Here is a 27426-nt window from a genome sequence, read left to right on the forward strand (position 1 = left end):
TAAATAATTCTGGAAAAAAAATGATCAACTTCCCCATACGTCAGCCCTGGCTCGGTTGGTAGTACTCTTGCCTCGAAATCACAAGGTTTTGGGTTCAAGTCCCATTCCAGGGCTTGAGCACAAAAATCAAGACTGATGCTCCAGTGCAGTACAGAGGGGGAGGAACCATCTTTCAGATATAAGATGTTAAACTGAGGCCCCATCTGCCTGCTTGAGTGGATGTAAAAGATCCCATAGCACTACTTCAAAGAAGAGCAGGGAAGTTATCCCTGGTGTCCTGGCCCCAATATTTATCCCTCAATCAACATAATTGTTATATATTGTTATACTATCTGTAAACTGCTAGGAACTAATTAGCTAGGAATTAATTGTTATGTGTAAGTGTTCCAGTGGGGCCACATTCACGGCTGCACTGGAGAGTCATGTGACATGTAACAGGAAACCAGTCTCAAGCAGTCCTACACCAGGCAGCATGCTGGCTGAATGAAGAAACAAAAATTTCAGCCTTTCCAAGTTTACATGGTGGCAACGAGTGTCTGTGAGTAGACCTAGAACATTTTAAAAGAATTAGATTGGGAAAAATTGACCCAAATTAGTGCCAGAGAGAGAGAAAGAAAAACTGAGTTACTCGTGCGAAAATGAAAAAACAAAATGTCAGCCGGGACAGGAATGAATGCACAGCTACAGCCCATAATGAATTGGGAAGCTGATGATGTCGGTTAAAACAAAAGTGCAGACTGACATTCAGTAGTTTCCTAAAAGGCACTAGTGCAGAGGGGAGGGTCAGCTATATCCTTTTGTGGGCAGGAGGTAAAGGATTAATTTTATTTAACAGCTGGGACCTAAGTGAAGAGGACAGCAGCAACCCAGACAAAATTTTTGAAAGATTCAGCACCCATCTCCAGCCAAAATCAAACATCGGATATACTGATATGAATTTCAAGGCCTCATACTGGAATTAGGTGAGCTTATTGACAATTTTGTAACAAGATTGAAAAATGCAGCCAGAAATGTAAATTTAAGAACACAGACGAAAGGCTGATCGATCAGCTAATTTGGGGTTCTGCACATTCTGAAGTACAGAAAGCTCTCATTGGAAAGGACAAGCTCACAGTATCGCAGGCTGTAGACACTGCCACAGCCACAAGCAGAATGATGAAGACACTCACTACCCAAATGGCTAGCCTTCAGTCAAGCCAAGAGAAAGGTAGCAGGGTTGATGCAGTGAAACAACAATGAAAGAATGTACACCAGACAGAGAGAAAGACGTGCAGGAGCTGTGGATGACCACATGAATTGACAGACAGAAGGAAATGTCTCGCATATGGATCAATCTGCAGAGCTTGTGGAAAGATCAATCACTGGGAGAAGATGTGCAGAACAAGGCAAGAAGATGGTAGATGAGTCACCAGGGCCAGAGTAACAGGATGAATGAGTAGTGAAAGAAACCAAAACGTCCATACCCTAGAAGATGACGATGGGTTTGAGAACATGATAGACAAGGAACCATACAATTGCACGAAATATCTGGATGTGACAGTTCCCAGAGAAGAAAGTCATACGACCATTCAGATCAGGAAGAGCTCACAACGATAAATCTGAAAGCAAAGATTGATAATGGGGCGCAGAGTAACATCATCCCGCTCAGACTATACCAGAAGATCTTTCCTGAAAATTTTGAGGAAAATGGTTATCCAAGGAAAGGTGCTCTGAATCAAACAAGGTCATGTTAGTAGCATACAGGGGAACTGAGATTCGACAGCTAGGAAAAACCCAAATCAGAGGGACACACAAAGGAAAAGATGTTAAGTGTATGTTCTACGTCACTGAAACAGATGATCCAGCTATCCTGGGGTTGAGCAGTTGTGAAGAGCTGCAGATTACCTCAGTAACCCATGAGGTGAAGGAGGTGACACTGAGGGTTGAAGACAGTACACTCATTGAAAACCGCCCTCCAATCAGAAAAGGATGATCTGGTACAGATCTACCCAAGGTGTTTTGATGAGACTGTTGGACGCTTTGAAGATTTTGAGTATCTCATCACCATTGACCCAGTGATGAAACCAGTGATTCATCCCTCACATAAAGTGCCAATACAACTAAAAGGAAAGCTTGAAAGAGAGCTCCAAGAAATGGAAGAAAAGAAGGTGATCGCCAGAGTCACAGAGTTTATAGATTGAGTAAATTCCATCGTGGTGAGAGAGAAGCCAAATGAACGGCTAAGAATTTGCCTAGATCCCAAAGATCTTAACCAAGCAATAAAGAGGGATCACTACCCTATTCCAACATTGGAGGAAATCACACCAGCACTGGCAGGGGCAAAGTTTTCAGCAAGCTTGATGCCAGAAATAGCGACTGGAATGTGAAGCTAGACACAAAATCTTCACTGTTGACAACATTCAACACACCCTTTGAACGGTACAAATTCCTGCATCTACCCTTTGGCCTCAAAGTGAGCCAGGATGTATTCCAACAGAAAGTAGACGAGACATACAGGGGATGCAAAGGAGCAGTCGGCATAGCAGATGATATCCAGATATATGGTGTAGATGGAAACGATCATGACAACCATCTACATGAAGTCATGGAGAGAACCAGGGATTGAGCTAAACGCAGACAAATGCATTGTGAAAGTGACAGAATGCCAGTTCTTCGGAATGATGTACACATCCTGACAGAGTCAAGCTGGGTCCTAAGAATCTCAGTCATCACTGGGATGGAAGCCCCAAGAGATAAGAAAGAGTTGAGAAGTTTCCTTGGCTTGATCCAATATATGAGCTCCTTTATTCCGGAACACACAGCAAACCTGCGGGAGCTGATGAAAGAAGATGTAGAGTACCAGTGGTTAGAGTCACATGACAGGAGTTTCAACAAACTCAAAAAGATAGTCTGCAAGGAGACAAATCTGTCATACTATGACAGAAAGAACCTGTCACTCTGCAAGTAGATGCTTCCACAAAAGGAATGGGAACAGCTCTGGTACAAGAGGGAAAGCCAATAGCATTTGCATCCAAAGCTCGAACATCAGCTGAGACAAGATATGCCAACATAGAAAGAGAGCTTTTGGCAGTCGTGTATGAATGTGAGAAGTTCCACACATATCTCTATGGGAGGAAGTTCACAGTGGAGAGTGATCATCATCCACTGGAGCAGATCTACAAGAAAAATCTATGTAAAGCACCAGCAAGACTGCAGAGGTTACTCTTGAGGCTTCAGAGTTATGATTTCACTCTGAAATATAAGCCAGGAAGAGAAATGGTGCTGGCAGATACCCTATCTCAGTTGTTGCCATGGGAGAAACATGAGTTAAAAGATCTAGGTATAAAGATTCATCACCTGGTGAACATAACACCATCAATACAGAGTCAAATTAGAGATGAGACCAGCAAAGATGAGGAGTTACGGATGATATCTCAGCAAGTGATCCAGGGATGGCCTGATACGGTACAGCAATACGACAGTACTGGTCTATCAGAGATGACATCTCACTAGAAGATGGTGTTCTGCTGGCCGGATCCAGAATAATCATACCCAAAACAATGCAGTAAAAACTTCTCCAAAAGATACATGAAGGCCACATGGGAATGGAGAAGTGTAAGCTCAGAGTCAGATCATCTGTATACTGGATAGGCATATACAAAGATATCAAAAATATGGTGTCTACATACGCAATGTATGCCAGAAGTACAGAAACGCACATCAGAAAGAGGAGATGATAGCTACTGAAGTCCCACCCAGACCATAGCATACTGTAGGAGCTGATTTATTCACACATAAACAAGAATGGTATCACATAGTCGCAGACTAATACTTGAAGTTCCCTTTTATCCGGAAGGTGAAAGACTTGAGTGACACAATAATCATCTCAGCAATACGAGTTCTGTTCGTTGAGCAAGGGATTCCTCAAAGATTCTTATGTGACAATGGCACCCAATTCACATCCAGAGAATTTAAGGAATTTGCTGACCAGTATGGGTTCAACACCATCACCTGGTCATCACACTACCCATGGGGACATGGGTTCATAGAAAGACATGCCAAACTGTCAAAAGAACCCTTGTGAAATGCTAAGAGACGAAGGAAGACCCGAATCTGGCCTTATTGTCACTCCGATCCACACCTCTCAAGGCTGACATGAAATCACCTGCAGAGCTGTTAAATGAAAGAAAATATCAGACAACTCTGCCAAGCAAAATACATCCTTCATGTGACCAGGAGGAAATGAGACAACAACTCACTGAACCACAGGTAAGAGGAGAGTAACACTTCAACAAGCATGTTAAATCCCTACCCGAGCTGTTGAAAGGACAAACTGTACATGTACAGCATCCAATCATGAAAACCTGGAGACCCAGCAAAAGTTGTTAGTGAATTTGAGACTCCAAGGTCATATGTCATTGAAACCGAAACCGGTAACCAAATGCGAAGGAACAGAATCCATATTCAACCTACACCTGAGCTGGAACAACAAAAAAGACCATCAACAACACTGGAAACATCACTATCCGGTGAGACAGCATTAACAACATCACCAGCAAGTGACACAACTTCGCCTGTGCAGCATTCCAACTCACCACTGAGAGCAACGGATGCCAAATCTACAAGATGGAGGCACAACATCTTACCACCCAAGCAATACCGTGAATAATATTTTTTAGAAAAGAATACATGCTATAAAAGATCCTAAAAAGGGGTTCAGATTATTTCCAAAAGTTGGCTTATAATCTTCTTTATTTTAAAGATAAGTTAATAACTGGGACAATTATATTGATATAGGGGCATTATGTTTTAAAGAAAGAGGGATGTTATATATTGTTATACTATATGTAAAGTGCTAGGAATTAATTAGCCAGGAACTAATTGTTAAGTGTTCCACTGAGGTCACACTCATGGCTACATTGGAGAGTCATGTGACATGTAACAGGCAAGTAGTCCGACACCACGCAGCATACTGGCTGAATGAATGAATAAACAAAGACTCCAGCCTTTTCAAGTTTAAAGTGTGATTATTTCCAACATCTGGGAACCAGAAAATAACCAGAAGATGTAACAATCACAAAAACAGATTATCTGGTCATTATCACATTGCTATTTGAGGGCGTTTGCTGTGTGCAATTTGGCTGCTGTGTTTCCTGCATTACAACAGTGACTACACTTCAAAAGTACCTCATTGGCTGTAAAGTGTTTTGAGATGTCTTGTGATCATGAACAGTGCTATAGAAATACAAGTCTTTCTTTCTTTATGGAGTTTATGTATTGTATATTACATAAATCTCAAAGAAGTTTTCCCCAAACATAGGTCCCGCTGTCTCTAGTGCCAAGGGCTTGAGGTCTCGTGATTTTTTTTCAGCTTGTATTGTGTATCTGAATAAAGAGGCTTCCAGAATACAGACTACTGCGATACAACTCCCAGAAATCACCTTAGGGCTGCCACCTTTTACAGAGCAGGGAAGGTGGGTTTTGCAAGCAGGAAGTCAAGTGGTGATCCAAATGGTTAGTCTTGTTATCAATCATAAAAGTTAGTGCTTTAAAGATATTGCAGTTTTCTAAGTGGACAATTAGAAAAAAATCTCTCATTTACAACCGTTACAACCAGGTGAGAAAGGTGTCTAGGGGTCTTTCTCAGCCTTCACCTGGTGTTATTTTAACAGGATTTAATTTTTAAACACACTTGTTTTGAGCTCCCCCTTGGTGAAGCCTCATTCACCGTTTTCCAATTATAAGGCAAAGAAACCAGCACACCAGGTTTTCTTAGCTTTAAAGAAGAAAAGTGAAATGTTATTAAACTTAAACTCTAATTCGGTTAACACCTACGGATACACACTGCGCCCACGCTAGCATGCATATGCGATATGCACATGCAAATAGAGACAGAAAAGAGAAGAAAAAATAAGTAGAGAGGGTTGAGGCAATATCAGAAGAGTTTCTTGTTACTGTGCTTTGAGCTCACTGTGATCCTTTTGTAGGTAGTCTTGCTTTTCATTGGGGCCCAGTATTCTTCTTAAACCTTGTTCACTGTAGGACACTTTTCTCTCTTGGGGTTCATGTGTCTTCAATGGGTCTTCAGTTCCGTAAGACAGAGATGGGAGCAGACAGGAAAGAGATGTTCTCAGTCCAGGAGTAAAGAGCTTTCTGAGTTTTAAAACTGTGGCAAATTCAAATTCAAAAAAACCCAATAGCCAGTTAGTCATGTGACTAAACTGGTCTGCCCACGTCTGTTTGTGTATTCAGCCATCTTCGCAGTTAACCTGGAATGCTAGCCTCTCCACCTTCAATGTCTGGTAATCAAAAGTCCATTGTGGATTAAATTGGAGCAGGTAGTGGCCCCTTTGTCTTTTCCAAGCACTGTCTGTTACGATGCAAATGTCTTTCCAGTCATGGGCTTGGCAACCCCTTGTAATAGGCCTTCTTTTCTTCCCAGCAACAATTTTAAAATTTACTGTCCATGTGGCAAAATATCTGTGCCCCAATCTCGGCAGGTGGGGGCCTGCATGACACAACTTTCTTATTGGAAATCAGATTCAAGATTTTTAAAAATTATCTCCGAGCAACTTCTATTACAGTTCCCTACATTTCTGGTGTTAGTCCACATATAAGGCCCTACTTGTCTTAAGATTTTGTGTTTTCATTTGAAAATTTGGAAGCTTGCTTCCACTTTCTTACCTTTTCCTGCATTCTGCTCAACAACACTTCCCTCCCCCCATGCCCCTGCTGTGCTCAATTATTTCCTACTTCCACTACCTGGCTAAATGCCCAAAGATCTACGGAATTTATTCTCAATGTCAAAAAGCTAGTTTTGAAGAACAGAGTTCAAGTGTGACAAAAACCAATAAATATGATCAAAAATTGAAAATATTTAATGCTACAAACTAGTTAACATACCTACACAAAATATCAGTCTGTACATTATGTATCTGTCTAAGATTGTAGGTGTATGCATGTTTGCATAATACATGCTTTAAAACATGAAGAGATTGGACGGCGCAGTGGTTAGCACTGCAGCCTCACAGCTCCAGCGACCCGGGTTCATTTTTGGGTACTGCCTGTGTGGAGTTTGCAAGTTCTCCCTGTGTCTGCGTGGGTTTTCGCCGGGCGCTCCGGTTTCCTCCCACAGCCAAAGACTTGCAGGTTGATAGGTAAATTGGCCATTATAAATTGCCCCTAGTATAGGTCGGTGGTAGGGGAATATAGGAAAGGTGGGGATGTGGTAGGAATATGGGATTAGTGTAGGATTAGTATAAATGGGTGGTTGATGGTCGGCACAGACTCGGTGGGCCGAAGGGCCTGTTTCAGTGCTGTATCTCTAAATAAATAAATATCTAGGGTAGAGTTACCATTTTGCAATCCAATTGCAAATTGAGCTCAATTATGCTGGTTTTCCAATGTGAAGTTATGGTTTGAGTTTCTGCTCAAACTCATTTCCATAATCACAAACGTAAAATCTTCCCTGAACCAGCACAATTGGGCAGCGATTTAGAATGTAATTGTTTATTTTTTGCATTTAAAAAATTCTTTGATATATTTAAGAGTGGTAACCATTTTACTAAAACAATGCGTTTATCAGAAAAAATATGCACCACCTGTGAATAACTCAGTTTTAAATACCTGAAAATTACTTTAATAAAAGAACCATTTGTTAGTTTTATTGATCTACATGAGTCAGTTCCTTCTTAAATTAAAACTTTTAATATTTAATAACTTTTAAAAGGTGCCTACAAGTTCCCCTGTGCTAAAACAAAGCTTAATTGTTAAGAGCCTGCAAGCAGGTGCAATTGATAGAAATGCACCATGCTGATTAATTCGATGGGGGTGCAGCCAATTTTGCAAGTGGGGCCAGCTTCTAGCATAATGTTTTTTAAACACAGGTAAAAGATTGCAGAAACTCGATTTGGGTTAGACATAGCTTACCCTTGAAATTCCTTGATCTTTTCCATTGGTTTGGTCAATGGAACCCAGTGGAAACTACCCCATATCTATGTCTAGGAAGTAGAACCAAGAACAGTCAGATTAAAGAAAGTTCAAAATATCTTTCTGGACGGAGGATTCCTGCTTCTGTCTGTCACATCAACTTGGCTTTGGAGTAAGACCAAAGTTTAAAATGTCCAACAGTTTCGGAATGGGGCACATGGTTTTAGAAAACATAAAATCTTCAGTAACCTTTTTATTTCTGAAACACACCCTGTTTTTTTGCCCTTTAATTAATTCCTTCTCTTTAGGAGTTTATTTTTAAAAGCTGAACATTCCTATAATTATGTCTCTGGGTTTCGTTCTGGTTTGTGAAACCACTACCCTCCCTTTGCTTTATATGAAGAAAATAAAATCAGTGCAAGGTGAGGATACTGTTATTCAGCATTGTGTAACATGGCTGTCAAAGCACAGCAAAGTACAACTATCAATGAGTTTTTATCTTCTACCAAACCTCTTACTTCTCCCTACTCCAACTTACAATGTCCAGTCACAGTGAACTCCTAGTATATGCAGTGAGGCAGGAGAGTCAAAAAGCTACTGAAAACTGACATTCGACAAAGCTATATTTATATATTAAAAGCCCCTTAATGGGAGCATGTATTTAAAGGGGAAAGTTTTGCCTAGGAAATGGCACATTCCCTTTAAAACCCACTATTTGTGTAACAGTTTAAACACTGGTTTGTTTATTTGTTGTATCACCTTTATGGAGTTCAAATTTATTCAGCATGGTGTATGGATAGCAAAAGCATTTCTGCACCAAAATCAGAACTCTGTCAAGATTAGGAATCTCTCTATTTCTTGTAAGAATATACAGTTAATCATACAATGGAGCTCCAATGGCATACTGTACTAGCGCAGGAGACAGACTCGCCTCCGCAATTCTCCACGTGCAGAATTTCAGACTTCAGTCAGGAGTAGAGTCCAACTGCAGACTCTGCCATTACATCTAGTGACCAATTATAAAGTGCCATCGGTAGAGGATTGGGAACTGTACACGTTTGATCGATGACTCTTTTTGTTGTTGTTTTGACAGTGGAGCACAATGAAGGTGTCTTTCACCATAAAGCACAGTGGAAAGAATTTAAGTTCGATTTAACTCAGATTCCTCAAGGTGAAATGGTAACTGCAGCAGAGTTTAGGATCTACAAAGGAGCAAATGACAATTTCCATGGAAACATGACCCTTCATATCACAATTTACCAAGTGCTGCAGGAGCTCCAGGACAGGTTAGTGCATATTACTGTGGGAACATGTCTTCCTCCCTGCAACTAAAGAATGCTGCATTATCCGATGACATTTTCACAAAATTCTTTCCCAAGTAGTTTTGCCTCCATTTCCCCGGAAGGCATTGGCCGATGCCAAGGGACATTTTACTGGTGCTCCCACTGTTCCTTTGCAAATCTAGACAATAAGCAGGGGAATAATTTTGACTTTGTCCAATAGTGTAACTCGCATGATAATGAATTGTCAGCCCATTTTACATCTCTCCTGGAAATGGAAAAAAAATCCAGAGAGATGTAAAATGTGTGACTGTTCCACGATCACACAAAGTCAAAAATTACCCTCAGTGTGAGCAGGCTCTTCAACCACCTGGAGTATCACAATTAAGCCTGATCTTGTACTCACCTGATCTTATACTCACCTGACATACACATGCTCCAGAACCTAATCAGGAATGGGAACTGCAGCCAATATTTCCCTCCCCAACCCAGAGTTAGTGAGGTTGACAACAACCGTTGATTTTGGGTCTGGCTGAAATCAGCTAACTTGTGCACACTGGGAATTGAACCTGGGAGTTTTCTGGTCCAGAAACCTCATTGCTTATACCTGCTGAGCCATTACGTTACCCTTTTTCAGAACACCATTCGGTGAATAAGTTTTACAAAATAACATTTTGCTCTTACCACTAATGGGCTCTGATGTCCCCATCACAATACTTTTAAATAACTGTTACTCACTTTATTGGCCTACTGGCTATTTGGGGAACAGAACACTAAGCTATGGAGTGGCAGGACATGAGTCATTGTGTAGAGATGATAAGCAAAGAAAAAGGTGCTTACTCATAGGCAGGGAGTCAAAGTGAAGGATGTCAACCCAATCCAGTAGTTGGTTCCAGAGGTCATTAACAGTGAAGCTGATGCAAAAAATCAAAACTGAATATATTTAGCACAACAGCTGAGAGGAAAGGTCACTCACCAGCATGCTGACTTTTAAGGGCTGTGAACATAGCTCATTTTTCAAGAATAAAGCATAGGATGCTAGAAATACATGGTCAGCAACTGAAAGAAAAAGCTTGATTAACATTTTGGGTGGGACTCTTCATCTGAGCTGTTATTTCCATTTTTGTTTCTTTCTATAACTGTTATTCAGTTAAGTTGTTACCTCCCCTCATGAGACCCAACAAAATGTTTATTGAAAATAGCATTTCCTGGGTAGAGTAAACAGCAGAGATAAAATCATGGGATCAAAGGACTTTAAGTGAGGCAGTCCAGTCATTCGTGCTGACAGCTTGTCTGACAGGCAGACAGTCAAGAGTTCAAGTCTCAGGGCTAACGCCTGGATGAGTTTTCAGCCTATTTTTTGTCTAGATTGCTGTCCAATTCACCGTACAGTATGGAGATGTCCAGCTCAAAGAGAGGGTAAACTTACTCCAGTAGCATTGATAGGGGTCATGCCAGCTGCACAGAGGATGATTTGTGAGGGTAGAGAGATTATGGATGAAGCAAACACAATTATAAACATTAGTAAAGTATAAAAAATTCTTATTTGGTTTTCCTTATTTGATTTCAATTTTCATGCTGGACTTCCACACCCAACATGGCTTCCGACAGACCATGACAATGGATGATATCAGCTGTTCTATGGTCAATTCTCTCCCACACCACTACTGCCAGAATTTGAATCCTGCAGTGTGGTGAGGGTTTCTGTGTCAGCAAATGTTTGCTCATTTCCACTTCCCCCCACACCCCACCACCACCACACCAGCAACCTGATCAAACTTGTCATTTCGGGAACCCTGAGTCCAAATTTTAATCTAAACTGGGATTCAAACTCGAGTGCTCGAGTCATAAAGCAACATTTTGCAGCCATGCTACTTGGAACTACAAGGTAAAGCTTCCATTTTCGCATTGCAGGTGAAAGCTTTGCCCACTGGAAGCGCATGTTGGGAAATCACACACAGGCTCTGGTTTGCATCAACAGAAAATCAGGGCTGCCTGTGCTTAATTTCCTGATGCACTCTCCCAGAGGAATGAAGCTTCACACTAAGAATGTAAAGTGGGAAATTATCCTGATTTGCTGGAATGATCATTCTTTTGAGTGGTTTCCAGCAGCTGAACTCTTTTTTTTTTCAGCATTTAATAAATTGATTCATTTTCAAATAAAGCTAAATGTCCCTATGGTACTGCTGGAGTCCTGGTTTTAAAATGATAATATTCAGATGAGAGCACATATATCCAATTGTTCTAATATGGTCTGAGCATTAAATCAGTAACATTTGGAGTATTTCAATGATGGTGTACCGCTCTTTCAATTGGTCAAATAAAGTCAAAGAAAAATGCAACCTTATTGTATTTTTATCTCAAATGGAAATGCTGCTACACTCTTCAAGAGGTTAATCAAGAAAGGACAATGGAAAATTGTAAGCTTGCAGTTTATTACAATGGAATATGTTGCATGTAAAAATATGGTGAGTTTAAAAACAGTTGGGAGGAAATGGCTGGCAGCAATGCCAGGAATTGTCAATTACCGAGCAGGGATTTGATGGAAGTTTCAGGATGAAACTCAGGCAGAGTGGAAATGAAGGAGAGACTCAGGAGGATGTGGACTTGAGATTGCTGGTGGGGAGAAACTGGTAAGTATGGTTCATGAAACACATTCTCCAATATTAACAAGATCATGCTGAACCTGCATAACTCCATGTACTGTAGGCCAGTAAAGCTTCAGCTTGAGATAGTAACTGAAAGTGTCTCTGGAATACTGCTAGATTCATCTCCGTCCTCAGCTGACAGCTCATGTTAACTATATGAGAGATTCCATTCATTTGCCAATCTATGCAGTGTTCCTCCACAGAAGGTTAGAGCATGCTTTAATCTGAGGTGCCACACTCAGCACACTCTGTTACTTCGTCATATCAGTACTTGAACCTGGAACTCTGCAAATAATAGCAATCAGAATCCATCAGTTTATTCTACCCACATGCACAGTCGTTCAGAGCTCCTTCTCAAAAGAATTTGATGAAATAATGTTCAGGACTGAATATTGCTTTAAAAGCATCATGGAATCTTCAAGAAAACCCTCAGAAAAGTATATTTGTGACTTTAATCGCCATATATTTCTTTAATATTCAAGTGTCCACCTGGCCTGCCTTTTAAATTATGCTTTGTTCCCAAATGGCTATCACATGCATCCTGATTGATGCTAACATTTACTTCCCGTTGCCAAGCTTCCACTTGCTACTACCATCCTCTCCAATAACAACAACATGCATTTATATAGCGCTTTTAACGTAGGCACTTCACGGGAGTTTATGGAGAGTAAAATGTAGAAGATCAGCCAGGAGTGCATTGGAATAGTCAAGTTTAGAGGTAATGAAGGCATGAATGAGGGTTTCAGCAGCAGATGAGCTGAGGCAGGGGTGGAGACAGGCAATATGCATGTTGGTGGTCTTAGTGATGGAATGGATTGGTGGTCTGAAGATCATCTCAGTTTCAAATAGGACATCAAGGTTGTGAATGGTCTGGTTCAGCCTCAGACAGTTGCCAGGGAGAGGGATGGAGTCGGTGGTGAGGGAGTGGAGTTTGTGGTAGGGACCAAAGACAGCGACCCCGGTTTTCCTACCATCTAGTTAGAGAAAGCTTCTTCTAATTGGATAAGTGGCATGGCAAATCAGAGACACTGGGGAGGTTGAGAGAGGTGGTGGTGAAACAGAGCTGGATGTCGATAGCCTACATGTGGAACCTGACATGTTTTTGAATGATGTTGCCGAGGGGCAGCGTGTAGATAAGAAATAGGAGGAGGCCAAGGATAGATCCTTGGGGAACTCAGAGGTAATGGCGCAGGAGCAGACCAAGAAACCATTGCAGGTGATTACCTGACCACAAATGGATGAATAAGAATGAAACCTTTGAGGTCAATCCCACCCAACTGGATTACAGAAGAGAGGCATTGGAGAAGAATGATATTGTCAACCATATGAAAGGTTGCGGACAGATCAAGAAGGATGAAGAGGAATAATTTACCACGGATACAGTCAAAGAGGATATCATTTGTGACCTTAATTAAGGGCTTTATCAGCACAGTTGCAGGGATGAAAACCTGACTGAAGGGGCTCGAACATGGAGATGCGGGGAAGATGGACGCAAATTTGGGAGGTGGTGGCATAGTGGTAATGTCACTAGACTAGTAACCCAGAGCCTCTGGCTAATACTCTGGGAACATGGGTTTGAATGCCACCACGGCAGATGGTGGAATTTGAATTCAATTTAAAAATCTGGAATTAAAAAGCTAGTCTAGTGGTGATCATGAAACCATTGTTGCTTGTTGTAAAAACCCATCTGGTTCACTAATGTCCTTTACGGAAGGAAATCTACTGTCCTTACCTGGTCTGGCCTACGTGTGACTCCAGACTCAGAGCAATGTGGTTGACTCTTAAATGCCCTTTGAAATGGCCTAGCAAGCCACTCAGTTCAAGGACAATAAGGGATGGGCAATAAATGCTGGCATAACCACCCACGTCCACTGAACAAATTTAAAAAACAAATGTTCAAGGACTTTGGAGAGGAAGAGGAGGTTGGAGATGGGGTGATAGTTTGCAACGACGGTGGGGTCAATGATAGTTTTTTGAGGAGGAGTGTCATGACAGCAGATTTGAAGGGGAGGGGGACAGTACCCGAGGAGAAGAAACCATTAAAAATATCAGCTAACATGGGGCCAGGAAGGGAAGTTGGGTGGGAATAAGAGTCGAGGGAGCAGGAATTGGAGCTTATGGGCAAGATGAGCTTGGAGAGGGCATGGAAGGAAGTAGCAGAGGCAGCTAAATAGATGGTTTCAATCTAGTGACAAAAAAGCTACTTGCACTTGTTGGCAATCCAGGCTCATTGTGTCCCAGTGAGTTGACTTCAAAGTCCTTGCCCTTTCATATTTATTCATGGCCTTTCTTGATCCCACCTTGTGTAGTTACTATGCTCCTGCCATATGCTACTCCCTCTGGTACTCCCTCTCTACTTCCCTCTCTAGCCCCCTCTCTCATTCCCACTGGTACTCCCCCTCTCGTTCCCTCTCTCATTCCCCGTCATGTTCCCTCTGATACTCCCTCTGTACTTCCTTCCAGCTTTCCATATTTGCTATTTTCAAAAACCTCCTTAAAATCTTACTGTGTGATCATGCCCTTGGTTTCCCACCCTAACCCTCTCCATTCTTCCTTTTCCACCTCTTGTTTGGCATCCATAATTTATTCTTTTAATTGTAAAGTCCTTTGAGATGTTGTCCTATGTAGAGGAAATGCTAAACAAATGCAAGTTGTTGCTGTTTCCCTGATTTTCAGACCAATTCAGTGCTCAAATCTAACACAGAAAGATACTATAGTGCTTAAGCATTGAAGTCCCAAAAATCAACAAGCACATTGCAATTTCGATGCATATGCAAATTTTCGGAGGATTAACCTTGGGTTTAAGAACAAAATTAAATAAAACTTGATCACTTTCGTTCTTCAGAGGTAGCTTTCCAGAAAATACAATGCAGATTGTTCAATTTAAATACTGTTTATTTAGCAGATAAAGCATGTTACAGGTGTAAAATGAAAATTTTCACTTTGAAATTTTGCATTGTTCAATATTATATTTTAAATGCCTACACCATCTGTACTTTTACTTCTCTCAGAATTGAAAGCAGATAATTAATATGAATAGTGGAAATTCCAGTAAAGCTGTACCATTATTGAAGTTTGAAGGGGAATCCAAAATAAAATACACCAATTTGAGCATAATTATTTAAGCAGAACCATTTAGTAACATTATGCACTATTACAGAGATATTTAGCAAAGAAGGAAAAATCCAAGTTAATTTACTCTGCTGGGATTTAGGTTGCATAACATATTTTGGGCTTTACCCATACTCTAGACAGATGAGCAGTAAAGGTGGCGAGCTGTGACACTTTTGTGAGAGGCGCAAAGATTTTGGGGAAGGATACATTATAGAGTAAATTTGGCAAGGCCCCACTCTAATAGTGGGTCTGTCTGTCTATCTATTTTCCAGGGAACAATAAAAAATGCTGCCAATTTCATAGAAACTTATTTCTCATTTTGTTAATAGTGATGTGTCACTCTATAACTACCCAACCCTAGGATCCCTCTTCCAACAGCCTGGCCTCTGACTCACTCTGAACAATGCCACAGGCGACCCTCTAGTTTTGTAAATCTTGTAAATTGAGCTAGCAATGACTACAGCATTCGCAAGTTAAAACAATATTCCATTTTGCAAGGTCACAGATCAGGATATTACTCAAGGCCCTACATGTCTGGCTCAAATTGATTTTATTCATTTTTTTCACTTACAGAGAACCAGAGCTCCTCCTTTTGGACAATCAAGAAGTGTGGCCCACAGAAGAAGGGTGGCTGGAGTTTGACATCACCGCAACAAGTAACGATTGGCTGATGAATCCTCATTATAATCTGGGTCTGCGTCTTTGTGTGGAGACTGAGGAAGGTACTGTATTTAACATACATACAGTATGTTCCTGGATCAAAGTGACCTAGTAATAGCACACTCTATATTGCCCTACAATTACATTGTTACTATTGCATATTTGTAGTAAAACTTTCCTCTGACAGTGCCCCCTTGTCTCTAAATTATTACAGTTCAAGCATTGTAGGGCCTTATCCTCGAGCATTCCTATTATAGAAATGCTAACTTAAAGTAAATGTTTTAATCTGTCGTTGATTCAATTCTCATTTATTCCAACATGAAAACTTCATGGGATTTTAGGATACTCACAGTCCTTAACCAACTATATAACTGGTTCATTCACACATGTACTTACACCAGATTATCTCCCCTCCCTCATTAACAATATAACTCTGAGCATCTGGAAGAACTAACTTCTAAAACTGTCCTATTCACACTATAGTTTCCATAACTGATGGATGGAAACATGGCGGCAACGGTGACCAGTCCTGCCCATGGCACTTCCTCTTGCTTATTAACATTAACTGTTATTACCTGCAATTGCACTTCTTCTAAGTAAGTTTTAAAAGCACTTCAACTAAAATCAGCAGATGTGTCAACCACACACGCCCATACTATTTAACAAAATATTTAGCTTCCTTTCACCTCTTTCTAAAATCTCTAAAACAGAGAGCTAATTTGCAGATACGAGTAGTGAAACCACGAGACAGGATTTTGCTTTGTGCTTTAACCACTCATCCCTAGAAATGGGCCGATTGCTTTGGCCATTGCTGGAGGGAAGTTATAAGGAGCGTGCTGCTATACAGGGCAGACACATGGACCCTGTGCAAGGCAGACATCAAGAAGCTAGAAGTGTGTGAGATGTGGTTCATGAGACAAATGTTGGAAATCAGCTGGTCAGAGAGGGTGCTCTGAAGGGTCAAGGAGAGTTGTTCCATCATTGACACCATCAGAAAAAGGAAAAAAAACTGGATTGGTCATGTCATCAGACATGAAAGCCTGGTTAAAACAGTGATTGAAGGTAGAATGGAGGGTAAAACACAACGAGGAAGGAAGAGACTAGCAATGCTAGATATGGTGAAGGAAGGACGATATGAGTATCTAAAAGGCCATAGACAGGCAGATGTAAGAATGGGACAAGAACCTGCTGAAAGGCAGAAAACCAAAGAAGAAGAAGGAGGGAAGAGTAAAGGCTGTCTAACAGTGGCCATGTGTACACTGCGACATATTTAACATTAGGGTTGAAGGTGGAAACAGAGGCGGGGATGATGCCAAAAATACTGCTGCTGGCCAGTATGTCAGTCTCGGGATGCCATTCCCAGCACCGGCCATTTTGGGACAGACAGGTTTGGGGCCTGGGAAGGCTGTCTGCCCCTATGAGGTGGGCAGGCAATTTGATTCATTAAGAGCCTTGTTAAAGGTAAGTTTAGGAGGCCAACGGGGATTTTCCAGTTGGCCTCCAGTTTCCTGATGCAACAGGTGGGAGGGAGAGGGGCAGATCAACTACTTAGAGGCAGGCAGGCCTACAGGCTTCCATGCCTGCCTGGGTGCAGTTTCAGCCAAAGACCACCCTGCAGAGGGACTTCCTCCCCCCCTCCCCCATCCCCCCTCCCCCATCCCTCCTCCCCCCACCCCCCCCCCCCCACCCCCCTCCACCATAGTGGTGGCCCAGCTGCTCCCTCTGTTTTTTAATTAAAGTTTTTTAAAAGTAACTGTGAGGGCACCTTCTTGTTGAGGCGCCCTCCCAGTTACTTACCTGGTACTGCAGCTGGGTGCTTCTCTGAAACTGGAAGGTCTCTGATTGACCCTCCAGCTTCAAGAGCCCACCCACCACCCTTAATTGGACAGGAAACCTGTTGCCATGCCAATTAAGGACTCACCCACTTGAAAATCCACTGGAAACAGGTTTCTGACCTGATAACCCAGCTCCCGTTTCCCACCTCTGACGCAAAAACTCAGCTCCTTATGTTTAATTCATTTAAAGTCAAAAAAGGACCACCAAAAGTTATTAAATAAGGAAATGGCTGAGACTTACAACAAATATTTTGTGTCTGTCTTCACAGTAGAAGACACAAATTACATACCGGAAATAGAGGGTAACCATGGGTCTATTAACAGTAAGGAAATTAAGGTTATTAATATCAGCAGAGAAAAAGTATTGGAGAAAGTTAAGGGACTAAAAGCCGACAAATCCCCAAGACCTGATGGCCTACATCCTAGGGTTCTAAAAGAGGTAGCTGCAGAGATAGTGGATGCACTGGTTATGATTTCCCAAAATTCCCTAGATTCTAGAACAGTCCCAGTGGATTGGAAGTTAGCAAATGTAACATGGCTATTCAAGGAAGGAGGGAGAAAGAACAAAGAACAGTACAGCACAGGAACAGGCCATTCGGCCCTCCAAGGCTGCACCGATCTTGATGCCTGCCTAAACTAAAACCTTCTGCACTTGCGGGGTCCGTATCCCTCTATTCCCATCCTATTCATGTATTTGTCAAGATGCCTCTTAAACGTCGCTATCGTACCTGCTTCCACCACCTCCCCCGGCAACAAGTTCCAGGCACTCACCACCCTCTGTGTAAAGAACTTGCCTCGCATATCCCCTCTAAACTTTGCCCCTCGCACCTTAAACCTATGTCCCCTAGTAACTGACTCTTCCAACTCTTCCACCCTGGGAAAAAGCTTCTGACTATCCACTCTGTCCATGCCACTTATAACTTTGTAAACCTCTATCATGTCGCCCCTCCACCTCCGTCGTTCCAGTGAAAACAATCCAAGTTTATCCAACCTCTCCTCATTGCTAATGCCCTCCAGACCAGGCAACATCCTGTAAACCTCTTCTGTACCCTCTCCAAAGCCTCCACGTCCTGCTGGTAGTGTGGCGACCAGAATTGCACGCAATATTCTAAGTGTGGCCTAACTAAAGTTCTGTACAGCTGCAGCATGACTTGCCTATTTTTATACTCTATGCCCCGACCGATGAAGGCAAGCATGCCGTATGCCTTCTTGACTACCTTATCCACCTGTGTTGCCACTTTCAGTGACCTGTGGACCTGTACGCCCAGATCTCTCTGCCTGTCAATACTCCTAAGGGTTCTGCCATTTACTGTATACTTCCCACCTGCATTAGACCTTCCAAAATGCATTACCTCACATTTGTCCGAATTAAACTCCATCTGCCATTTCTCCACCCAAGTCTCCAACTGATCTATATCCTGCTGTATCCTCTGACAATCCTCATCACTGTCCGCAACTCCACCAACCTTTGTGTCGTCCGCAAACCTACTAATCAGACCAGCTACATTTTCCTCCCTATCATTTATATATACTACAAACAGCAAAGGTCCCAGCACTGATCCCTGCGGAACACCACTAGTGACAGCACTCCATTCAGAAAAGCACCCTTCCACTGCTACCTTCTGTCTTCTATGACCGAGCCAGTTCTGTATCCATCTTGCCAGCTCTCCTCTGATCCCATGTGACTTCACCTTTTGTATCAGTCTGCCATGAGGGACCTTGTCAAAGGTTTTACTGAAGTCCATATAGATAACATCCACTGCCCTTCCTTCATCAATCATCTTTGTCACTTCCTCAAAAAACCCAATCAAATTAGTGAGACACGACCTCCCCTTCACAAAACCATGCTGCCTCTCGCTAATAAGTCCATTTGTTTCCAAATAGGAGTAAATCCTGTCCTGAAGAATCCTCTCTAATAATTTCCCTACCACTGATGTAAGGCTCACCGGCCTATAATTTCCTGGATTATCCTTGCTACCCTTCTTAAACAAAGGAACAACATTGGCTATTCTCCAGTCCTCTGGGACCTCACCTGTAGCCAATGAGGATGCAAAGATGTCTGTCAAGGCCCCAGCAATTTCTTCCCTTGCCTCCCTCAGTATTCTGGGGTAGATCCCATCAGGCCCTGGGGACTTATCTACCTTAATGCTTTGCAAGACACCCAATACCTCCTCCTTTTTGATAATGAGATGACTGAGACTATCTACACTCCCTTCCCTAGGCTCATCATCCACCAAGTCCTTCTCTTTGGTGAATACTGATGCAAAGTACTCATTTAGTACCTCGCCCATTTCCTCTGGCTCCACACATAGATTCCCTTCTCTGTCCTTGAGTGGGCCAACCCTTTCCCTGGTTACCCTCTTGCTCTTTATATACGTGTAAAAAGCCTCGGGATTTTCCTTAATCCTGTTTGCCAATGACTTCTCATAACCCTTTTTAGCCCTCCTGACTCCTTGCTTAAGTTAAAAATGTTAAGAAAACTGGGAACAACAGGCCAGTTAGCCTGACATCAGTCATGGGGAAAATGTTAGATTCTATTAAGGAAGTCTTCACAATGCACTTAGAAAATCATAATATGATCAAAGTCAACATGGTTTTATGAAAGGGAAATTGTGTTTGACAAACATATAGAGTTTTTTGAGGATGTAACGAGTAGGATAGATAAGGGGGAACCAGTAGATGTAGAATACTTGGATTTCCAATAGGAATTCAATAAAGTGCCACTCAAAAAACTAATATGCAAGATAAAGGCACATGGAGTTGGGGGGTAATATATTAGCATGGATAGAGGATTGGTTAACAGACAGGAAGCAGAAAGTAGGGGAAACAAGGCATTTTCAAGTTGACAGGCTGTAACTAGTGGAGTGCTGCAAGGATCAGTCCTGGGGCCTTAGCTATTTACAATCTACATTAATGACAAAGAGACCTAGGTTTGATGATGATACAAAGCTAGTTGCAAAGGTAAACTGTGAGGAGGCACAAAGAGGCTGCAAAGAGATATAGACAGATTAAGTGAATGGGCAACAAGGTTGCAGATGGATAGAATGTGGAAACGTGTGAGATTATTCACTTTGGTAATAAGAATATAAAAGTAGAATATTTTTTAAAAGGTGTGAAACTTCTAAATGTTGATGTTCAGAGAGACTTGGGTGTGCTCGTACAAGAAGCACAGAAAGTTACCGCACAATTTCAGGAAGCAATTAGGAAGGCAAACGGCATGTTAGTCTTTATTGCAAGGGGATTGGAGTACAAGAATGAGAAAGCTTTGCTACAATTGTACAGGGTGTTGGTAAGACCACACCTGGAGTACTGTACGCAGTTTTGGTCTCCTTATTTAAGGAAGGATATACTTTCCTTGGAAGCGGTACAGCGAAGGTTCACTAGATTAGTTCCTGGGAAGAGAAGGATGTCTTATGACGAGAGGCTGAGTTATACTCAGAACTATACTCTCTGGAGTTTAGAAGAATGAGAAGCAATCTTATTGAAACATACAGGATTCTGAAGGGGCTTGACAGGGTAAACACTGAGAGGTTGTTTCCCCTGGCTGGCAAATCTAGAACACGGGGGCACAGTCTCAGGATAAGGGGTCAATCATTTCGGACTGAGATGAAGAGAAACTTCTTCACTCAAAGGGTTGTGAATCTTTGGAATTCTCTATCCCAGAGGGTTGTGGATGCTCCATCATTGAGTATATTTAAGGCTGAGATAGATTTTCGTGGGGTATGGAGAATAGGCAAGAAAGTGGAGCTGCAGCAGAAGATCAGTCATGACCTTATTGAATGACGGAGCAGGCTCGAGGGACCATATGGTCTACTCCTGCTCCTATTTCTTATGTTGAATTTATACAAGTGCTACAAATTCGCTATGTTACTGCGGCATATTAAAAAAGATATTACTTAATTTTTTTTCTTTCTCTCTCTTCATCACTCCAATCCCCTTGCAATAAAGTCTAACATATCTGGCTCACAGAAAGAGCAGGCAGACTGCGGCTCGATGGCTGCCAGTGCCATTCTGAAATCATCCACAAGGTGGTGCACTGCAGTACTCCTGCAAAATCGTTCCTCTGAACTTCTCTCCCAAATTTTGGAGAAGTGACTATGTTCCCTATGGCAATGCAGCTGAGACCAGGAACTTACCATGTAGTAAATTAACAGTGAGATCTTGTGGCCTACTAATCCATGGCACAGTTTGTATATGGCCCCATGTGTTGTGCTGCTGTGAATTCCAATTTTATATATTTTTATGGCCGTGTATTAACAGGAGATTCTGCCAAATGAAATTAACTCTGCAGAAACTAAATATATGCTGGTGCTGTCACGAGCATCCATTTTAATGATATTGAATATTGTGGAGAACAAATCCAGTTCAACGAGGCAGGGAAACGCAAAAACTATTTTGCAGGACCACTACAGTGCACCTCCATGTGGTGTTGGCAGCCAGCTAACAGAAGTTTACCTGTTCATACTATGAACCAGGTATGGAGTGTGGCTTGGACTAACAAAGAGAGAAAGAAAAAAATAAGATTGTAAAGAAATACTACTTTTTGGTTTTTTAAAAATCTATCCGAATGATATTTAATGTAGCAGTCATGTTAACTGGTTCACTTACCAATTGCTTACTTCTTTTTGTTAAGCTCCGGGATACAGTCTGGACCCTGAATCTATTGGGCTGGTAGGACGAGGAGGAGCCCGCTCCAAGCAGCCATTCATGGTGACCTTTTTCAGAGCAAGTCAGGGACCTATTCGTACAACACGGGCTACAAAACCACGCAGAGGTCGCAAGAAACACAACCAATTACAGGAACCCTGTGAAAGATTGCCTAGCACGCCAGGTAACACAATGAACATGCGTATATATTAAAGATTGTGTCCAGACTAAGTTTGAACTAAACTATAAGTCCAACTTATTATCTTAGTTCCTGCTTTTGTCATGAAAGACATTGTTACTTATCCAGTAATTTGAATCAAAGCTGATTTAGAACACATTTTACAAGTTGTAATGTAGCTTATTTCGGATTTTGGTGCAGAGCTATTATCAAAGGGCTACATTCTGGGTAGAATTGCTGATAAGTGGATGGGCAGTGTGGAATGGTTAAAGATTTCATAGCCATGCTGGGATTATGTCCCGACAAGGATAGAGCAGTAAACTTGGAGATGGGGTAAATTATAAAGAGAAATTAAAAATCTTAAAATGCTACCTTTAAATAATCACGCATTGTGAGAAATTTTATGGGAGACACAGTGGGCTGGATTTTAAGAGCCCACCGCTGATCTTGGCGGCGAGCTCAAAAAATGGCGGCCCACCTGCACGGGCTGCACGCCAAAGAGCAGCCGCGATCTTAAGTGCGGTGGCTCATTTAAAGAGCTGGGCAGCCCGCACCCCCACCCACCTGCCCAATCATCTGGAGGGGGCGGGCTGTCCGTCCCCTGGCAATGTCGTCAGCTGCCTGTGCGCAGGCACTGGCACTATTTTTAAAGGGCAACCAGCCTTGCCGGCAAATTTTTAAAGAAAGATTCCCCAGAATTAAATAAATAAATTTCTTATGCCCCTTTCCCACCCACCCCCCTAAAAAACAATTACAATAACTGTTTGCCCTTCCTGCCCCAAAACACTTACCATTTTTCATTTGATCTTCACCACCCCCCCACAAAAATGCACAAAGTTTAAGGTTCAACCCTTCCCACCATCCCCTACACCCGTTATGTATATTTGACCCCGTCTCCCCCCAGCCCCCCAGCACTGACAAATTTACCTCCTCCCCCCCTCCCCACCAGTGTGGCGCCAAGTTTCCCTGGACAGGGATCTGAAGGTGCAGGAGTGCCAGCTGCCGTGCTGAAGATTGCAGTGGGGCCTCAAGATTGGAGGTAAGTGTATTTAAATTTATTAATTATATTAATTTGCATATTTAAATTGTGGTCCCGTCACCCAGCAGCCACCAGGAGGATCTGGCTGGGCATTGAGGTCTGTGGCAGGCCTCATCAAGAGCCATCTTCAGGCCTCGCCACAACAGATCATGATGCCGAGGGCTTGTTAAAATCCAGCCCAGTGTGTGCTTCATCACCACCCAAGCAAAAGAATCTCCTGTGAGGTTTCACCTAGGTCTGGCAATAATTTCCACATTGCTAAATTAAACTAAAAGACAGGTAGGTTGGTTACCACATTATGATTTATCTTTTGTTTTTCTAATTATGTGTGTAAGCAGCCCATCATTCTGGAGATCACAGGCGAGTGTGCAAGAGACATGATCTGTATGTTAGCTTCCGAGATCTTGGCTGGCAGGTAAGGTGACTCTTCCTGTGATATTCAGAATATATGTGCAGGTGTTTTTCACATGTACACTTGTGAGAGAATGGTTTACTGTAGTCCTTTTACTTCTATTTTTATTTGCTTGGATGATTTCCTCTTTATTAAATATTGTAGAGTGTAATTTTTTGCCATCACCAATAATTTTTAATTAAATAGCCACTACTTCCACTTATACCAATCAGGTATATTTCCTGTTTTAGAAATAAGTATTAAAGTTCATCCATTTCTATTTGTGGGTAGCATCTGTCCATCATGTGTATCGGGGTATTCCTCTGACAGATTTATGCTTAGCAGCAACTGACCAATTTGTGTATACCTGCACTGACATTCGTTTTCACAATTTTGCAAGCAGTTAATAAACTTCTAAATCATAATGCTTCTGTAGAGGCCATAAACATAACTGTCTGCTGAGGAGATTGAAAATCCCAGGATCTCTCATAGTCCTTCTCAACGACATGCACAACACAATGCTAAATAGATTTTGGTAGCATCTGTGAAAATGGGAACACATAAGGGATCTCAAAGGCAGGAGCTCCCTTGCATGGATGAGGGGACGTCAGCACCAGTCACTGCTCCAGTCATTGGGAACCCACAGTCACAGCAACATCAGAAATCCACAACTTCTGGTCTCTTGCCATCCAACAACTGGTGGTAAAAAATTCCAAATTCACATGAAGGAGATACGTATGTACTTAAGGTCCATTTGTATATAGATATACCCATACAGAAAAAAGATCAGTAAAATACATTGTTTCATTAAAAGCCCCATTCTGTAGTTTTATTTGTTGCATTCTATGGTTTTATTGTAGTTGAACCTGACTATTTCAATTCAAGCATCACAACTACTGTTTGAACACCCCCAAAAATTTGTTGTCATGGACATCAGTACATCGCCGCTACAATTCAATGCAGAGATTAGTTAAAGGGTTCATCAGCTATCTAACAGCTGGAACTGCCAGATTATCCCAGAATCCACTATGTGTCATGACATTGCAGTCACTGACATGAATTTAAACCATCTTGTATCTGCCAAACACCACAAATCTGTTCTCAAACTGCCAGACCTGCTAACATTAGCAAATCTGGGAAAGCACACTCATAGCTCAGTATAGTCTACAGGCCACCAACTAGTGGGAAAGATGTAGAGGAATACATTTGCAAGGGAATTACAGAGAGGTGTAAGAATTATAGGGTACTTATAATGAAAGACTTTAATTATCCGAATGTAGACTAGGATAGTAGTAGTGTAAAGAGCAGAGAGGGGCAAGAGTTCCTAGAGTGTGTTCAGGAGAATTTTCTACAGCAGTATGTTTCCAGTTCAATGAAAAAGGAGGCACGACTAGACCTTGTTTTTGGAAATGAAGTGAGCCAAGTGGATCAAGTGTCAATCGGGGAATATTTAGGGAGCAGTGATTATTGAATCATAAGGTTTAGTTTGGCTAGGGAGAAGGACGAGGAACAATCCAGAGTAAAAATAATGAACTGGGGGGAAAGCCAATTACAATGGGGTAAGATAATTCCAGATAAATTGAAAACAAAGATTGGCAGGCAAAACTGTAACTGAACAATGGGCTGCCTTTAAAGAAGAGATAGTTCAGGCACAGTCAAGGTATATTCCCACGAAGGGGAAAGGTATGACAAACAAATCCAGAGCTCCCTGGATGACAAAAGAGATAAGAGATTAAGATGAAGAGGGAAAAGTGTGCTTATGACTAACAGACAGGTGGATAATACAACTGAGAACCAGGCGAATATAGAAGGTTCAGAGGAGAATTGAAAAAGCAAATAAAAAAATCAAAGAGAGAATATGAGAAGAGACTGGCAGCTAATATAAAAGGGAATCCAAAAATCTTCTATAGTCATATAAATAGTAAAAAGGTGGTAAAAGGAGGAGTGGGGCCAATTAGGGACCAAAAAGGGGATTAATGCATAGAGGCAGGGCATGCTGAGGTATTAAATGAATACTTTGCATCTGTCTTTACCAAGGAAGAAGATTCTGTGCAGGTCATGGTGAAAGAGGAACTAGTTCAGACACCTGAAGGGTTTAAAATTGATGAGGAGGAGATATAGGATAGGCTGTTTGCACTTAAAACTGATAAGGCACCAGGACCAGATGAGATGCATCCAAGGATACTGAGGGAAGTGAGACTGGAAATTGCAGAGGCACTAGCCATAATTTTCCAATCTTCTTTCGACTCAGGGGTGCTGCCAGAGGACTGGAGAATTGCAAATGTAACAACCTTCTTCAAAAAAGGGTGTAAAGATAGGTCCGGCAACTACAGGCCCGTCAATTTAACCCCGGTGGTGGGGAAGCTTCTGGAAACAATAGTTTGGGACAAAATTAATAGTCAATTGGACAAATGTGGGTTAATTAAGGGAAGCCCGCACGGATTTGTTAAGGGAAAATTGCATTTAACTAACTTGCTTGAATTTTTTGATGAGGTAACAGAGAGGGTTGATAAGGGTAATGCTGTTGATGTGTACATGGACTTCCAAAAAGCATTTGATAAAGTGCCACACAACAGACTTGTGAGCAAAGTTAGAGCTCGTGGAAGAAAAGGGACAGTAGCAACATGGATATGGAATTGGCTGAGTGACAGGAAACAGACAGTAGTGCTTAATGGATGTTTTTCAGATCGGAGGAAGGTTTTTAGTGGAGTTCCCCAGGGGTTGCTGTTAGGACCCCTGCTCTTCCCTATATTAATAACCTAGATCTTGGTGTACAGGGCACAATTTCAAAATTTGCAGATGATACATAACTTAGAAGTGTTGTGAACTGTGATGAGGATAGTGCAGAACTTCAAAAGGACATAGACAGGTTGGTGGAATGGGCGGACAAATGGCAGATGAAATTTAAAGCAGAGAAGTGTGAGGTGATTCATTTTGGTAGAAAGAATGTGGAGAGACAATATAAAATAAAGGGTACATTTCTAAACGGGGTGCAGGAGCAGAGGGACCTGGGAGTATATGTGCATGAATCATTGAAGGTGGCAGGACAAGTTGAGAGAGAGGTTAATAAAGTATACAGAATCCTAGGCTTTAGCAATAGGAGCATAGAGTACAAAAGCAAGGAAGTTATGTTGAACTTGTATAAAACATTGATTCGGCCTCAACTGGAGTATTGCGTGCAGTTCTGGGCACCACACTTTAGGAAGTATGTGAAGGTGTTAGAGAGAAAATATTCATGAGAATAGTTCCAGGGATAAGGAACTTCAGTTACGTAAATAGATTGGAGAAGCTGGGACTGTTTTCCTTGGAGAGGTTGACAGGAGATTTCATAGAGGTATTCGTAATCATGAGGGGTCTAGACAGATTAGATAGGGAGAAACTGTTCCCATTGCTGGAAGGATTGAGAACCAGAGGACACAGGTTTAATATAATTGGCAAAAGAAGCAATGGCAACTTCAGGAAAAACTTCACGCAGCGAGTGGTTAGGATCTTGAAGGCACTGCCTGAGAGTGGTGGAGACAGGTTCAATAGAGGCATTCAAGAGGGAATTTGATTATTTTCTGAAAAGGAAGAATTTGCAGGACTATGGGGAGAAGGCAGAGGAGTGGCACCTGGTGAATTGCTCCTTCAGAGACCCAGCACAGCCATGATGGGCTGAATTCTATGATTCTATAATTTTGGTTGCAGAAAGATGCAGGTATTACTTCATTATTTTAAGGGACCAAT

The 27426-nt window shown here is 41.9% G+C and overlaps 1 protein-coding gene across 1 annotated transcript in view; it reads left to right on the forward strand.

Moving 5' to 3' along the window:
- Positions 1 to 27426, forward strand: part of LOC137346965 (bone morphogenetic protein 7-like) — a 69133-nt gene that overhangs the window by 34723 nt on the left and 6984 nt on the right. Inside the window, exons 2-5 of the mRNA XM_068010923.1 lie at positions 9002 to 9194; positions 15524 to 15672; positions 22079 to 22276; positions 23645 to 23724. Coding sequence (XP_067867024.1) covers positions 9002 to 9194; positions 15524 to 15672; positions 22079 to 22276; positions 23645 to 23724 — 620 coding nt within the window. The remainder of the gene's footprint in view (positions 1 to 9001; positions 9195 to 15523; positions 15673 to 22078; positions 22277 to 23644; positions 23725 to 27426) is intronic.

This window comes from Heterodontus francisci, chromosome 31, assembly GCF_036365525.1.
Source record: "Heterodontus francisci isolate sHetFra1 chromosome 31, sHetFra1.hap1, whole genome shotgun sequence".
NCBI lineage: Eukaryota > Metazoa > Chordata > Chondrichthyes > Heterodontiformes > Heterodontidae > Heterodontus > Heterodontus francisci.